The sequence below is a fragment of the Pogoniulus pusillus genome, chromosome 34 (genome assembly GCF_015220805.1).
Source record: "Pogoniulus pusillus isolate bPogPus1 chromosome 34, bPogPus1.pri, whole genome shotgun sequence".
NCBI lineage: Eukaryota > Metazoa > Chordata > Aves > Piciformes > Lybiidae > Pogoniulus > Pogoniulus pusillus.
In genome coordinates, this window is record NC_087297.1 from 8,112,289 (window position 1) to 8,129,667 (window position 17,379).

General features: G+C 43.0%; 1 protein-coding gene across 2 annotated transcripts in view; it reads right to left on the minus strand.

The window, feature by feature from the left end:
• The window catches only part of PRKDC (protein kinase, DNA-activated, catalytic subunit), an 89,227-nt gene that overhangs the window by 49,075 nt on the left and 22,773 nt on the right, over positions 1-17,379 (minus strand). For both annotated transcript variants that reach the window (XM_064170811.1, XM_064170810.1), the window contains 15 exons: positions 16,555-16,662; positions 15,521-15,747; positions 15,210-15,304; positions 13,742-13,841; positions 12,667-12,800; positions 11,673-11,918; positions 9,811-10,037; positions 9,189-9,397; positions 8,923-9,055; positions 7,115-7,273; positions 6,599-6,802; positions 5,112-5,297; positions 3,695-3,799; positions 1,778-1,945; positions 1,365-1,492 (listed from right to left, as the gene is read on the minus strand). In XM_064170811.1, the coding sequence (XP_064026881.1) occupies positions 1,365-1,492; positions 1,778-1,945; positions 3,695-3,799; positions 5,112-5,297; positions 6,599-6,802; positions 7,115-7,273; positions 8,923-9,055; positions 9,189-9,397; positions 9,811-10,037; positions 11,673-11,918; positions 12,667-12,800; positions 13,742-13,841; positions 15,210-15,304; positions 15,521-15,747; positions 16,555-16,662 (2,429 nt within the window). The remainder of the gene's footprint in view (positions 1-1,364; positions 1,493-1,777; positions 1,946-3,694; positions 3,800-5,111; positions 5,298-6,598; positions 6,803-7,114; positions 7,274-8,922; positions 9,056-9,188; positions 9,398-9,810; positions 10,038-11,672; positions 11,919-12,666; positions 12,801-13,741; positions 13,842-15,209; positions 15,305-15,520; positions 15,748-16,554; positions 16,663-17,379) is intronic.

Sequence of the window (17,379 nt, forward strand, 5' to 3'; positions counted from 1 at the left end):
CTAAGAAAGATGGAAATCTCAAGATGAGCACTCTTTTACCAGACTCCATTCATGTTTCAAACCCCTGTGGCATTTAAAACGCCTATTGTCTGCGTTTATACCCTCCCGGGTTATCATCCTGAAAGGCATGCAAGATCAGGTTGAATTGGCACTTATTGTGGAGCTCTCCAAGGAAAAATCTCAGCTTCTTACTCTGCAATAGAAGTAAACTTGTTTGTACATCTTCGTTAGCATAATTGAAAAGCCATCATTAGCTTTCTCAGCTCTTTTTCACTGAACAACCTGAAAAAGGAATATTTTTCTGGCACATGTGAAGGATAGAAGCAAATAAGAAAGGAGGGGGAAAAGAGACTTTGCTGATTTCAGGTCCTTCTGTGACTTATCAAATGTTCCACTGCTAGACTAGAAAGGAGGGGGAAAAGAGACTTTGCTGATTTCAGGTCCTTCTGTGACTTATCAAATGTTCCACTGCTAGACTACTTGTTCTGAGTAATAAAAGTTGAAAATTCAAAAATGAGATTTGAGCATAAGGTAACTGCCCAGGAAACCAGAAGCTCCAAAATAGTCACTACTGAGTAGTCCACCATGAATTAGAATGGTTGGTTTAGAAGAGACTGAAGTCCTTTTCTGTGGACAGTGTGGTTGTGCCTAAATTTACCACCTGGAATCACTGAATGAAATAAAAGTGCTGCTGTGTTTTCAAAGGGGTTGAATGAAGGAATCTGCTATCAGTTTCAGTGCTGATAGTTAGTTTAGAAGAGACTGAAGTCCTTTCTGTGGACAGTGTAGCTGTGCCTAAACTTACCACCTGGAAACACTGAATTAAGTAAAAGTGCTGCTGTGTTTTCAAAGGGGTTGAATGAAGGAATCTGCTATCAGCTTCAGTGCTGATAGTTAGTTTAGAAGAGACTGAAGTCCTTTCTGTGGACAGTGTGGTTGTGCCTAAAGTTACCACCTGGAATCACTGAATGAAATAAAAGTGCTGCTGTATTTTCAAAGGGGTTGAACAAAGGAATCTGCTGTCAGCTTCAGTGTTATCGACGTTGTGTGGTTATACAGGGGTGGCAAATAGAGGTGCAACCAATGGCACCATCCTCAACTGAACTCTGTCAGAACAAGCTAATTCACAAAAGGCTTTGCAAAATCTCCCCAGGCACTGGAAATGTCATCTGGATGCTGGTGCCATATGTTCACACTTTAGAAACATTTTGGAAACGTTTTAGTTCAGATTTTGTTTTTGTCTTTGCTATTATGTACAGCTTTATGGTGTAAACCACCACAAGGACAACATAATACAGGAAGCACATTTCCTTCAACAAAAATTCAATGAGAACAAGAGCAAAAATCCAATAGACTAAACTCACCTTCTGGCAATTCTTTTGAAGCTGGCTTGAAATAAGTCCTCCATGAAGTGTCTGTGATCCCTACAGAGGACTTCTGTCATCAGCTGCAACAACATGGGACTCTGAGACAATTCTAAAGCCTCTAAAAACTGGAAAAGAAGTAATGCATAACATAAGGAGCCACACTGGATCAAATGAATCCACTCCATGTAATTATTTTTCATTATGATCAGAAGCAGCTGCACAGAAGGATATGTTTATTTAATGTGTATCTGTATATTAAACTTCTGGATAAAGACATAACAGACATAGAAAAGCTGATTTCCTTATGTGAACTGAGAGTCTCTCCCTCTCTAATGCCAGAGCCTGTAAAACACTGGTTTTAGACACAGTTTACTTGGGCTTCTAGTTACATGTTTGTTAAAAATACTGACCTTTTTAGTGCAGTCTACATAGTTATTGTGCTTCAAGGTTCCTTTGGGAAACTCGTCAGACCTCATGGGGAAATTGAAAGCTACAAGTTTATCAAGAGCATTCTTAAGGTCACTAAGCTTTTCTCCAGTCAAATTAGTGAAGAATGGGAGAATTATCAGTGCTTGGCCCTGAGGAGAAGAAAAACAGTTTAAAAAATGCAGTTTTGCAGTATGAAAAAAAAATGATTATTCTCTGCCTATGAAGCAAGCTGAACAGGATCACAAAACAGCAGCAGTGGCTGTAGCTACTGATTCAACAGCTCAGTGTTCTGACAAAGATGTTATGTAGCTGCTCACCTTTCAGCTTCAGAAGACAGCTCTGGTCACTGCTGAGTGAGAGTTAAAAGCTAATTAATATCTCATGGCTGACATGGCTATGGGGAAACCTCCTCATTCTTTTAAGCAAGCATCCATTCTCACATGAGCCACTGCTATAGTGCACTGCCTGAGAGAGCTAATTTCTTCTGAACTCTGTCTAGCTACAAGTGGGCTGGCAGAGTAGTGTCTATGCAAAGCTGTTTCATTAAGTATAGACAGCACTTTTAATCTTCCAGTTCAAACCTCATGCTCCAGCATCTTTTACCACTCCCACTTTCAGTATGCAGTACTCTGCCTCCCTCTCCTGACTGAATCACATATAGCAGTCAATCCATTAGTACTGGTCTCCCGCTTCTAAACAATGACAATAAAATCACAGAATGACAGAATTTTAGGGGTTGGAAGGGTCTTACAGAGTCCAACCCTCATGCCAAAGCAGGATTACCTAGGGCGAGCCCCATAGGAACACACCCAGGTGGGTTTGGAAAATATCCAGAGAAGGAGATTCCAGAGTCTGGACAGCAGGGCAGATTTCCATCATTTAACCAGTGGGAAGTGCTACTCCTTGCTAAAGGCCTGGTAGGATGTCATTTCTCAAAACAGTACTTCACATTTCTAAACACTCTGCAAGTGCAGTAGTTTTTTCCCCCTACAAATGATGTGCTTTTCATCAGGGCTAAAAAAAGGAGCACCTAAAACCAAGATATGGACATCTGTGATAGTGGAGAATAAAAAGGATGATTTAGGATTTTTAGGATGCTGAGAGCAGAATAAAACCCATAAGGGTTTTTTTAATCCATATTATTTAACACACTAAGTTAAAATTTAAGCCAAATAACAGAGAATGTAATGAATTATTAACATAATTATTACCAGATTATTCATCTGGGGTTAAAAATAAAGGAGCACCTAAAACCAGACATGGACATCTGCAACAGTAGAGTACAAAATGGAAGATTTAGGATTTTTAGGATGCTGACAGCAGAATAAACCCCATAAGGGTTTTTTTAATCCATATTATTTGACAAAATAAGGTAAAATTTAAGCCAAATAACAGAGAATGTAATGAATTATTACCATAATTATTAACAGATTATTCATCTGGAGTTAAAAATAAAGGAGCACCTAAAACCAAGACATGGACATCTGTGATAGTGGAGAACAAAAAGGATGATTTAGGAGTTTGAGGATGCTGAAAGCAGAATAAAACCCATAAGGGTTTTTTTTAATCCATATTATTTAACAAACTAAGGTAAAATTTAAGCCAAATAATAGAGAATGTAATGAATTATTAACATAATTATTAACAGATTATTCATCTATGAGAAAAAAAAAGGAGCACCTAAAACCAAGGCATAGACTTCTGTGATAGTGGAGTACAAAAAGGATGATTTAGGATTTTTAGGATGCTGAAAGCAAAATAAAACCCATAAGGGTTTCTTTAAATCCATATTATTTAACACACTAAGGTAAAATTTAAGCCAAATAACAGAGAATGTGATTAATTATTAACATTTTAACATGATGAGGGCAGGGAAGCCACTGAGGGGAGCAATTTACCTTAAGATTCAAGCCTAAATTTTGATCAATAAGTAGACTGGTATAGGTATTGAAAACAGCTGTAAATGCTTCGTGATTGGTGTCAAAAGAAACCGAAGAGTCTATCTGGAATGACAGAGGAGATCAAAAAAGGATGTCAGTTTGTTTGGTTTTAAATAGAGCTCATTGTATTAATGAACAACTAAAAAACAAATAAAGCCACTTGTTATAGAATTAGTTCCTAAAATACACTTTTGGTTTAAAAAGGACTATCAAAAGAAACTCTAGAGCCTCCCACACAGCACAAAACAAAGCCCCAGTGTTAGATATTTTCCAGTCCAACAATATATTAGGCTCCCTCTCAAAGCCAGATTTCCACCTGGTCACTTCACTACTAGTCAATACAGCAGACATTGTCTGCACACACCTTTGAAATTATTCAAGTTAAAAATAATTAGTCATAAAAAAAAGAATTAAACTCACTTTCAGTAAGTGAACTTCATACATTTTGGCATACAGCTACTTTTACAAGTTCCTGAAAACCCCCAATACTGCAAGTCCCCGTGGGAGGACAACATTTAGTTTGGACTGGATGATCTTGGAGGTCTCTTCCAACCTGGCTGATTCTATGATTCTATGACTCTAAAAGGAGATCCATTATGCTTACAACACAGAGAAAGGAGAAACGAAAAGAGCAAAACCCCAATGCAACAGAAATTAAAGGTCTGCTGAGGGAGCTGGGATTGTTTAGCCTGGAAAAGAGGAGGCTCAGGGGTGACCTTATTGCTGTCTACAACTACCTGAGGGGAGGTTGTAGCCAGGAGGAGGTTGCTCTCTTCTCTCAGGTGGCCAGCACCAGAACAAGAGGACACAGCCTCAGGCTGCACCAGGGGAAATTTAGGCTTGAGGTGAGGAGAAAGTTCTTCACTGAGAGTCATTGGACACTGGAATGGGCTGCCCGGGGAGGTGGTGGAGTCGCCGTCCCTGGAGCTGTTCAAGGCAGGACTGGACGTGGCACTTGGTGCCATGGTCTGGCCTTGAGCTCTGTGGTAAAGGGTTGGACTTGATGATCTATGAGGTCTCTTCCAACCTTGGTGATACTGTGTGATACTGTGTGTGTCTTTAAAATAAAGCTCTTTCTGCAGTCTGTGGATATGCAGATGGGTGTATCCACTATGTGGATGAGTGGGACCCCTCCATTGTGGCTTCCTGGATGTCAACATGACAAAGAGTAGTATCAGGGCTGCTTACTTTCAAAGTTTAGTCTCTGCACTTGTACTAATTCTCCCAAAGGAAGAGGCAGCTAAACTGCAAGAGGAGGTAAAAGAAAAAGGGAGCTGTTTTTTTTTCCCCTAAGAGAGCTCATTAGGAGGAGACAGCACAGCTTTAAAACAAGAGCAGGCTAGAAAAGCTGCCTGGATTTGCAACACAAGCATACCTGGAGGACTTTGGCCAGCAGGGTCAAGACTGCGATTTTGCTCTCGGGAGCTGCACCTCTGGCCCACCAGCTGTGGAGTTTCTCCCAGTTTCTCAGCACAGCTGTAACCAGCCTCACCCCCTGCTGCTTGCGCACAGCTCGCTCCCTGAAGCTCTGATCTAGCACGCCGTTCAGAATGCAGCCCACCTGCAAGGGAAAGCAGCAGCTGGGTTCTTGTATGCCAGGTGAAGGACTATCCCCATAGAATCCTGACATGAATAGACTTCAGGAGATGTAATAGATAGCACTTGCCACTCAGCTGGATGTGAGACAGAAGACAGCCCAGAGATCATGCTGCACCAGCAGGCTACAGCTGCAGCCAGTCACTACTGGTGTCCTCCAAGGATCAGTGATGGGCCTGATCCTGTTTAATATCTTTATTGATGATCTGGAGCAGGGGATTGAGTCCAGCGTCAGTAAGTTTGCAGATGACACCAAGCTAGGAGCAGGTGTGGATCTACTGGAGGGCAGGAGGGCACTGCAGAGGGACCTTGCCAGGCTGGATGGGTGAGCAGAGGCTAATGGGATGAGACTGAACAAGGCCAAGTGCAGAGTTCTACACTCTGGACACAACAACCCCAAGCAGCACTACAGGCTGGGGACAGAATGGCAGAGAGCAGCCAAGCAGAGAGAGACCTGGGAGTACTGGTAGAGAGGAGCTGAACATGAGCCAGCAGTGTGCCCAGGTGGCCAGGAGACAAAATGGCATCCTGGCCTGGCTCAGGAGCAGTGTGGTCAGCAGGACAAGGGAGGTTATTCTGTACTCAGCACTGGTCAGGCCACACCTTGAGTGCTGTGTCCAGTTCTGGGCTCCTCAATTCAAGAGAGATGTTGCAGTACTGGAAGGTGTCCACAGGAGGGCGACAAAGCTGCTGAGGGGCCTGGAGCACAGCCCTGTGAGGAGAGGCTGAGGGAGCTGGGGGTGTGCAGCCTGCAGCAGAGGAGGCTCAGGGCAGAGCTCATTGCTGGCTACAACTACCTGCAGGGAGGCTGTAGCCAGGTGGGGTTGGGCTCTGCTGCCAGGCAACCAGCAACAGAACAAGGGGACACAGTGTCAAAATGTGTCAGGGGAGGTCTAGGGTGGATGTAAGGAGGAAGTTGTTGGCAGAGAGAGTGATTGGCATTGGAATGGGCTGCCCAGGGAGGTGGTGGAGTCGCTGTGCCTGGAGGTGTCCAAGAAAAGCCTGGATGAGTCACTTAGTGCCATGGTCTGGTTGATTGGCTAGGGCTGGGTGCTAGGTTGGACTGGATGAGCTTGGAGGTCTCTTCCAACCTGTCTGATTTTATGATTCTATGACTGCAAGCTACACCTATCAGTGGAATGCTGACTGAGGTGCAACCAAATGCACTTCTCCCCACTACACACTCAGTAAACATCTACCTGTACCAACAAAAGGGTTACTTCTAACACTCCCATTTGACCACATCCCTTTAAAGAAGTCCAGTACCATTTGGGGGTTTCTGACAGATGATTCCATAAGCTGCACTATGGTCACATCCACATTTTTCAGCAGCTGTTGATTGATGGTTTCTGAGAAGAGGCTGTAGAAATACTGCCCATGGGAGAAACTGAGCAGGTGGTTCTGGGATGTTCCTGATAATGGCACAGACAACACTACCGTGTTCAACAGCAGACTTACTAGCTCCTCACACTGTGAAAATTTGAGATAGAGAGACAGAGTTATCTCAAGCACATTAAATTTCACACATTTCTTAGAACAGCACCTGAGTTTTTGAAAGCTCCCAGCCCAAACTCTTTAATGTTACCAGAAAGCATAAAGCACAAACAGAATACTGAGATTGTAATCTACAACTGTCATTTAGTCAAGCCAGAGCTCCTTTGGAGGAGTATGAACAAAATATCAGCCACTTGAACTCCAAATATAGAAGACTATTGATAGAAGGCTATCAATGAGGAGTATTAAATGAAGGTTGAATATTAAAACTGGAGAACTGCATCCTACCTGGTCATCAACAGCAAAGGCAAGCTGCAGAAGCTTCTCAGCTAATTGCTTAGTGCTGACGTCCAGCGATGGAAGAGACATCCTTTCACCTCTGGGGGCAATGCCTTTATAAACAACTGAAAGAAGCTTAGTGCCAAGTGAGAAATGAAGCCCTTCACCCTGTGGAAAAAAAAACAAACAAGTGACAATCACTATAAGCTGAAAAAAACTCCATAAAGGCCTTCCAACCCATCTGCACAGCTAACGAAAAACGCTTGAGCTCCTGGCCATTTTCTTACAAAGTGATGCATATTGTGCTAGTTTGAGCCTAGCTGACACATTCTGGTGAGAGGAATTAGATTCTAGGCTGTGAAAAGGAAACAATGCTGATGTCTACTGCACTCACAGGCTTGCGGAGATGTGTAAGAACAAGACATAAACACAGATAACAGAGTTGCTCCTGGGTTCTGGGGCTGCATGAACTTTGCTCTCTAACCGTCTGTGTGACTAATCCTTCTGCTACCTAAGCCCCCTGGCCAATTCTCCAAACTCACCTTGAGCGTAAGGCAAAGTCTGGGGTAAGGTAGAGGGATGGGAAGGAGGTGGAAGGGTGCATGGGAGCCCCTCCTGGGGACTCTGGTTTCTGGGAGGGCTGCTGTGTTTCTGTATTACTTTTTAACTTGTCTATTGCTGTCTGCAGCTGTATATGTTGTAAATCTCTGCTTGTATATTGTGCTAAGCTGTAAATACAAAGCTTCATTCTTCCATTTCCAGCGGCTGAGCCTGGTCTGGGTGATTTTCTTAAGTGGGGGGGCAGGTAACATCCAAACTGTCACACATACATACCACGAGGAGACACCTTTCTAACTGAGCAACAAGGCTTTTGACAAAACAACTCCGTGGTTTATGAATTTCAGGACAAGCTAACAGTAATTCTGAAACCTTCAAAAGATTCTAATCCTCTCCTAGATTTTCTTTTTGAGGTAACACCATGATTATATAAATAAAAGAAACAGCTTAGTCAAGGCATGTGGCTCACCAAAGGCAAACAGTTACAGAGGTAAACCATGCAGCTCCTTGAAAGCCACCACATGCTACAATCACAGCTCTGGCTTTAGACAGAAGATGTATGGCAAACACCTCACAGAAATTAACTGTTTTGTTATGCATTAAGGACAGCCTTGCTCACCAGCAGACAAATTCTCAGTCCTTGTGGCTGTTGCACAGCCTGTTTTCTCTCAGTTACCCAAAGTTAAACAGAAATTAACTACAATCAGAAACTCAGAAAGAATTCAAGCAGTACAGTGTAAGTCTCCAGACTCTAAGTACTCTCTACTCTCTTTTCCTTCAAGTCAGATCCACTACATTGTTTCTGATCAGCCACAAGATTCCTTTTCTAACTTCCCTCATCACTTTGCTTAAAAATGTCTCCTTTTTGGAGCTTTTGCTCTTTTGAAGCTCACTAAAAGAAAGTTTTACATAGCTTCTGGTTGCCTGCAGGCCCTGGAAATGGGATAGAGACAGACATAATCATGAAGATCATTCAAACCTCACGTTGTGCTACTCAGATGTGTAGAATAAATTTAAGACATTTATTTCTTCATCTTACTTTAAATGACTTCTTCATCTGACCTCTTCTCTTCAGGGTGCTAGGCCATCTCATTTAAACTACAGTCTTACCCTGAAAGGTTGGGCTAGGTGGCTCTTCAGGTCTCTTCCAACCTGGTATTCTAAGAATCTATGATCTTATTTTCTTACTGGCCTTTAACACAGGAAAAACTCTTTATTGCATACAAATATTCATCATTACTTTCTGGATAAAGACTTACCTGAGTGTGCAGAGCAGAATGAAGAAGGCCAGACTTCTGGAGCTGCTTGCAGGCAGAAAGGAGAGCCTTAAACCTAACTCGATCAAAACGGGCATCTGAATTAAACAGATCAACAGAGCAAAGGTCCTCAAGGCTAAAGAGAGAAGCAACAATATTACATTGGTCAGGATCTCCACGTGCAACCATACCCAACATGACTGACTGTCCAGTTTCATGGTGAGTAGCATTTGTTCTGGATTCACACTTAGCAGAAAGCCTCTGCTTACCTCTGCGGTGTGATTCTTTTGTGTATGCACAGTCTCAAAGATTCCTTATAGGGAGATTTCATCAAAGCTTTCATGAGCCTGACTGAGACATCTGGGAGGTTTTTCATGACTTGCACATCAGCTGTGTTAAAGCCTACATGTGATGGATCACACACTGTCATCACCAGAAGCTCTATGAAGCTTGTATTAAGCAGCTCCTTCTCGAGTAGCTGGAAAGAACAAAACATTTAATAAAAGCCTTAGCTAAAAATTAATTTCAATTTCCCTGTTTTACTCTTCATAACTTATCATTAGTTCCCTGTTTTACTCTTCATAACTTATCATTAGCCCTTCTATCTAAATTGAAACCAAACATGGAGAACAGAGTCACCATACAGGAATCTCAATCAATATACAACAGGAATATACAGGAAATATTAATTCCTCTAACTATATCACTCACTGAAATTCACCTGTGCACTATAATTCATCTCACTGGCATGCAAACAATTTATGGCTCTTAATTGTCAATCTGAATTAATGCACCACTAAAGAGGATGCTCTCCAGTGACCTAACCTCATAATGAAAACACAAACCTTTAACTACACAGAGGTTTTACCCACTACAAATTTCAGTGCCTACCTTCCAGAAATCCTGCTGACATGTTTCCAGGACCATGGTGACAAACTCCATGATTCGGACTATGATGGTGCACTTGCTGTAATTGTACATGTCTCTCTCCTGGGGACTGAAGATGCTACCTCTTGAACTGCAACCAAAGCACTGCTCTGCTGCCTGGATGTCATGCAAAGCAATACTTTCAAGGAAGAACTGCACAGCTTCCAAGAACGAGGATCTTTCATTTACACCTAGGAAGGATCACACAAAGTTGAAATGATGCAGCAGCTCTCAGCTTCTAAAGATGCTGTTTTAAGTTTGGAGGAACACAGCTGAGCTGAGATAAAGTCACCACATCTCACACCAGTGTCTTCTGCAAGTCCTCTCAGTTCCAAGTATCATATAATCAGTCAGGGTTGGAAGGGACCACAAGGATCACCTAGTTCCAACCTCCCTGCCATGGGCAGAGACACTTCACACTAGATCAGGCTGCCCAGAGCCTCATCCAGCCTGCCCTTAAACACCTCCAGGAATGGGGCCTCAACCACCTCCCTGGGCAACCCATTCCAGGCTCTCACCGTCCTCATGGGGAAGAACTTCTTCTTCACATCCAGTCTGAATCTACTTATTTCTAGTTTTGTTCCATTCCCCACAGTCCTATCACTACCTGACAGCCTCAAAAGTCCCTCCCCAATTTTCTTGTAGCCCCCTTAAGATACTGAAAGGCCACAGTAAGGTCTGCCCACAGCCTCCTCTTCTCCAGACTGAACCAGCCCCAACTCCCTCAGTCTCTCCTCGTAGCAGAGGTGCTCCAGTCCTTGCTCTCTGATAGCTCCCTACAGATGTTAATGAAAAGCACAGGATACCAGAACACAGGACCACAGGATGTTCAGGGTTGGAAGGGACCCAAGGAAATCATCGAGTCCAACCCCCCTGCCAGAACAGGACAACCTTTTTTCCTGCAACTTACACCCATTGCTCCTTGTCCTATCCCAGGGAGCAAGTGAGCAGAGCCTGTCCCCCACTCCTGAACCCTAGCCCTCAGATATTTATAAACATTTATCGAATCCCCTCTAAGTCTTCTCTTCTCCAGACTAAACAGCCCCAGGTCCCTCAGCCTCTCCCCATAAGCCATGCCCTCCAGTCCCCTAATCATTCTCTTACCCCTCCACTGGACTCTCTCCAGCAGATCCCTGGCCCTCTTAAACTGGGGAGCCCAAAACTGAACACAGTATTCAAGATGGGGTCTCACCAGGGCAGAGTAGAGGGAGAGGAGAACCTCCCTGGATCTGCTGGACACACTCCTCCTAATACACCCCAGGATCCCATTGGCCTTCTTGGCCATAAGGGCACATTGCTGTGCCATGGGTAACTTGTTATCCACCAGCACCCCCAGGTCTGCAGCAGATCACCTCCCAGCCTGTACTGGTGCAGTTTATTATACCTCCCCAGATGCAGGACTCTGCACTTGTCCTTTCAAAAACAGCAGATAAACAGCTTTAGAAGGATTCTAAACAATTATTTTTAACACCTCCCCACCTATCACTGTTCTTCTCAGCAGAGGGAAATTACCTGTACAGAATCATTTTGGAAGAGGTGATAGAGTAAAAGAAGTTGATGGGAAGTGGATAACTGAGAGACAGAAATGCAAAACTGTATTTCTAGAAGTGGAAGGAAAGATTTTAAGCTACACTACTAAAAAAAGTACTTCTTCCTCCTGAAAAATATCCCAGTTCAACAACTGCCATTGAAACCTGTGAAAGGGTTTGTAAAATTCATCAATTCTACATTCAAGAATAAAGCTTAAAGTCCAAGTTAAGAGCTCACCTAGGATGGGCTTTGGGTAACAGACATAAAGAGACCAAATGCAACACTGAACCACTCACCCAGTATTTCCTGGGGTTTGATCATTCGCAGCTCAAAGAAGGTGTTGTAGCAGTCCAGTGCTGCTAAGAACATGTCCATCCACTGCAGGACTGTTTGCAGAGTGAAGGGCTCCTGCATGCCATGGAGGGTTGGCTGAGAAAGCAGCCCAGATGGATTTTTGGCATCACTGCCACCTCCTTCAAATTTGTTAATGAGGTCTCTGGGTTTTAGAACATCAGCCAGCCAAGAAGATGGAGATTTGTTTCCTGACAGAAATAAAACTAGAAATGTAAATTCTTGGGGAAAAATACATTTCAAACTAGTCAAGTATTAGAAGCAAATGGATTGACATACCCAAACTTTGTGTTTTAAACAGGATCTTCTAGCAGAGAAGGTATTTGCTCTAATCTAGCCCTGGTCATCCTACTTTACCCATGAAAAGGAGACACTCCCACTAGTTCCCAGCTAGAAAATACTGTCTTCAGAGCTGGATTCATAGGCTTATACAATGGTTTGAAGTGGAAGAGACTTTGAAGATTATCTAGTTCCAAGCCTCTGGCATTGGCAGACGCAAGTGCCACTGGACCGGATTGTTCAAGGTCTCATCCAACCTGGCTTTGAGCACCTCCCTGGGCAACCTGTTCCAGTGTCTCACCACTTACTGTAAAGAATTTGTGTCTAATACCCACTCTAAATTTAAGCTCCTCAAGCTTCGATCCATTCCCTTTTGTCTTATCTCTACAAGCCCTTGTAGTGGGCCTCTAAGTTCTCCTTCCTGGCTGTCTGGAAGCTTGAAATAAAACCCTCTTCTGTGCCCACAAACCCTGAGGTTCTCACAGTATTTGGTTTCCAGTATGAGCAACTGTTTAGTTTCCATTTGACAGCACTGAGTGAACAGTAATTCACTCAAAAAATCATTTTTCTTGTAACTAATATTTCGCACAGAAAACACAGAGGGAAGGTGCACACAGTCTAGAGAAAGCAAAGATGATAGTGGATTGAGAGCTGAAATACCTGGCAATAAAGGAACAAATTCATAGAAGAGCTCCATGGCTTTATGCCGGCACTCTGTCTGAGGTCGTCCACACTGCCCCAAGAGCCACAAGACAACATCCTGAAGACACACTGACTTAGTAGCAGGAAACCCTCTGCACAAAGAGACTGGAGATTAATAGCCCTCTTGACATCTATCAAAAAGTCACAGTATTCCAGCTGAGTGACAACCAAAATGCTCCACGAGCGTTATGAAAGGCCTTTCATCTGTCTAAGCACAACCACCTGCGCTACAAAGAAGAGCTCTTCTGCAAGCACACCTTGCACTGCTTTCCCTTCTCCTCATTCTACTCTGTATTCCCATAGATGAGTCTTCTAACAACAGTTTAAACCAGCAAAATCAGGTCTCTTGTAATGCTCAAGGAAGCTAAAAGGAGATCAGAGGTTTGCTGTACAGGTTTGCCTAAGCCTGCAAAGGTTTTCCCCATCCCCAATTATCCAGTCTGCTAACTTACCAAGTGTCAGAGCAGTGAGCTATCTCTCAGGCTCCACTTGCCTGTTTCTCTAAGATGACATGATAATTCAGGTGAAAAGGGACCTCGGGAGGTCTCCAGTCCAACCTGCTGCTCAAAGCAGGGTCAGCTATGTGATCAGGCCAGATGACTCAGAGTTTCATCCAGTCCAATATCAAAGCTATCGTTGCTTCTTCCACTTTCTTCACTACCCCAGTGTAATTGCTGATCATCCTGTTGCAGTTTGTCCTACCTCTGCTAACCCTCAAGACTAGTAAAAAAGACTTCAGGGGACTTTCCTCCAAGTGCTTTCTGGCACCAGTGCTAACACTGTCATAAACACTGCTGTGAGGGAAACAGGCTTTCCTTTTCTGCCTGTCCTTGCCAAACTAAAGCAAGCTTATCACACTGGGATAAAGAACGAACCATCACAATCCCCTAGTGTCCAGCAACTCCCAGCAGGTATATCAGATCTGCATCAGTGGCAGGAACAGCATGAATTCCTCATTCAGTTCACAGTGGAACTACACAGGTTGACAATTAAAATGCAATATTAAAAGGTTTTAAGAAGGCAACTTGCTGACCGTGGCACCCGGCGCCTGCCTTCCTTGTTCAGAGAAGGGGCTTTATGCTTGATTATGCGCTTCAGGTGATTGACAGCATCACAACATTGTTGAGTGGTACCTGTCAGAAAGGGAAAATTGATATCTATAAATAAATGCTAGTAACTTGCTTAAATGAATTGAGGTATTAGCTATAGAGATGGTGCAAGGGACTTAGACACAGAGCATCACAGGATCACAGAATTAACCAGGTTGGAAATGACTTCTGAGATCATTGAGTCCAACCTATCACCTAACCCTTATAATTAACTAAACCATGGCACTAAGTGCCTTATCCAGCCTTCTCTTAAACACCTCCAGCCCAATCCAATGCCAATCACTCTTGCTGTGAAGAACTTCTTCCTAACATCCAGTTTGAACCTGCCCTGGCACAGCTTGAGGCTGTGTGCTCTTGTTCTGTCACTGGGTGCCTGGGAAAAACGACCAACATCTGCCTGGCTACAGCCTCCTTTCAGGTAGTTGTAGACAGCAATGAGATGTCCCCTGAGCCTCCTCTTCTCCAAGTTGAACAACACCAGCTCCTCCAGCCACTCCTCGTAGGGCTGTGCTCCAGCCCCCTCACCAATCCTGGTGCCTTTTCTGGACATGTTCACACACCTCAACATCTTTCTGAAATTGAGTGGCCTGGAATATATCTACCAACTCCATTACTGTACTTCTACAGTAATGGAGAACAAAATCATAAAAGAGCAGAGAGGTCAACATGGCCTTAGCCAGCGCTGAGGCCTCTGCTATAGAACTGTGCCTTCTGCTTTCCATGCTCATGCTTGGAACTGCAAAATATTCCTGCCACATCAGTATTTCTTTTGGGTCTACTTCTGTCATATATTGAAGTGTTTCTCTGAATGAAACAGATCTTTGTAACATCAGCTCATGGGTGTATGTTGTAGTTGCTATTAACTGATTAAAGTTAAAGCATAAAGAACAGGCAGGTTTACTGAAGAATCATCAGTACTGTGGAAAAGGTCATAGATTCTTCACACAGCTACATACTGCAACCAAGAAAGAGTTTTACAAGATGATAAGAATCCTGCAGAGAATATCTAGAAATGACAATTCTTGAAGCATTATGCTACAAAAGAGCACACTTCAAGATAATCATTGAGCTGCATTTTTCCAGAGTAGCTGAAAAAAACACCTGAACTGAGAAGCACCACTACTGGCTTTAGCATTGCTGTAAAACTGTGAACCACTGTAAACCCTGGGCTCAAAATCTTCTACTATTATACGTTAGAAGGAGTTGATTCAAAGAGTTCCTAACTAGATTACAAATACCTCTTCACTAGTAATGAAAACTAATCCTTCCTTTGTTGCTAAAGCAAGCATATTTACTTTTCCTACAGTTACAGCAGCTTCTCCTTTCACCTTAATCCAAGATTCAACAGAATGGCTTTTTAATTCATTTGACAGTTAGTTAATTATAACTCACCTAATGATTTTTCATCTGTATGGGTTAAGGCCAAACTTTCCAGAAATACCACCAATGCTTCAAACACAAACTGCTCCACCAGAGAATTTTCTTCCCTATAAAAAAACCCCACAGATAAGTTTCATGCAAGAAGCACCAAGTGAGAAATTCTAATGAAAAAAAAAACTCAAGCAACGAATTACAGCACTGCAGAGATAAACCACACAAGACATCCCCACAAAACCCCACATCTAAACTCTGAACAAATAGCAGTGGAATCTCTTTGAACCCTTAGTCCAAGCTAGCAACAGTTTCAAGCTCCATTTGCTCACCTAAATTCCCTGTAGATGCTGTTAAAAGCAAGTGCTGCACCCAGTCTCTTGAAGGCACTGGGATGAAGAGCAAGACTGTACAACCGCTTGAAAAGAGACTTGGTGTTTGCTGGGCTCTTCTCCTGCTGTCTTGGTGTTGTCTGCTTAATAGACCATTTCAAAAACTCTCGGATACACTGACCACAGAAATCTCTCAAAGTGCTGTCAATAGGATCCACTATGCCACTCTGGAATTACACAGGATTATGTCATTAGAAGAAGGAAAAAAAAGCCCAGCACAGCATTGTCTCACTGTAGTATTAGAACACTTTATTTAGAGAGGATTATTTCTAAGATAAAAAAATTGCACTCACAGTTTCCCACAAATAACAAAGCTTCAGAATCACAACTGTTCAAGGGAAGGGGTCAGAATTCCCAGGCCTCAAAGCATGTGATTAGGCCTCAAAGATCTGTATTTCTACTTCTGTCTCAGCTACCAGTTTAGCACTCTTGTCTAAGTCACTTCATTTTCCAATGGCCAGCTTCCTCTGCCTCAGAACTGGTGGGACAAGGCTGATTTTCATGTATATAAAGTACTTCAATCCTTCCTGACCTACCTTGCCTCCAACCACTTCAGCTCAGTGCAAAAGCCAGTTTTAAAGTTAAGCTTTTGAATACGGTGAAAGTAGAAACACTCAGAGAAAAATTAAGCACACATCTAAAGTAATTTCCATGTGGTGGTGGAGGTGAATACATTTCAGCAGCTCCTTGTATGCACTGATGACAAAATGAGCGCTTCACTGTTCCTATAAAGACTCTAAAGATGCTACATCTGCAGCTTGAGAATGTCAAAGCAATAGCCAAATGTCTGGGTTAAGAAATATTAAATGGTCATTTTTTAAAAGGAATTAAAAATGATGAAGAGTTTTCCTTCTTTCAGACATATCTGGAGTCATTCCATCTGTTTATGTGTTCCCGGTTCTGTCAGCAGAACAGTGATGCTAGTTAAAAACAGCCACGTGGCACAGGAAAAAGAAGAAGGAATTATGACCTACCAAGATAGCTTCCAGCAATGCCACTGTGTCTTGACTCTCAAATTTTTTGTTGCTGGTAAACCAGTGAATAAGCTGCATCACTAAAGGCTCATACAACTGTCTTGTTACCTGGAAAGAGTAAAGACCAGATGCACTTCTAGGATTGACATATTTCTGTGCTTATCTGCTGTTCAAAACATGCAAGAACAAAACCTTCTTTGGAAAAAGACTAATAATCAGCTTCATATTGCATTGCAGTACCTGGTTTTGCATGGAGCAAAACTAGAAGTGGGTGGGTGGGTTCAGATTGGATGTTAGGAAGAAGGTCTTCACCATGAGGGTTGTGAGACACTGGACAGGTTGCCTAGAGAAGTGGTGGAAGCATCATGCCTGGAAGTTTTTAAGGCCAGACTGAATGGGACTCTGAGGAACCTGATCTAGTGTGAGGTGTCCCTGCCCATGGAAGGGGGTTGGAACTAGGAACTTGAGGTCCCTTCCAGCTCTGACAATTCTATGATTCTATACTGTCATACAAAGCCATGATGGAAGGAACCATTAAATATACTGACACATGCACACATATATGCTTAGAGGGCATGTGCAGGGGTTTGGAAGAATCCAGACGTTATTTGCCAATGGTTTATGTTCAGCCATTTGCCAGCAAGACTTGTTTCACCTCAAATGCTAACAGCTACAGAACACAAACTCCCTTTGATCTAAAAAGAGACCCCAGATGCCAAGGTGCAACCACCAGTCTGAAAAGGCACAACCTGTGTCTGTTTTGTTTTGTGTAAAGGAGGAGAAACACCAAGTTCAGATGTCTGTCATCCTTAACTATCCATGAGG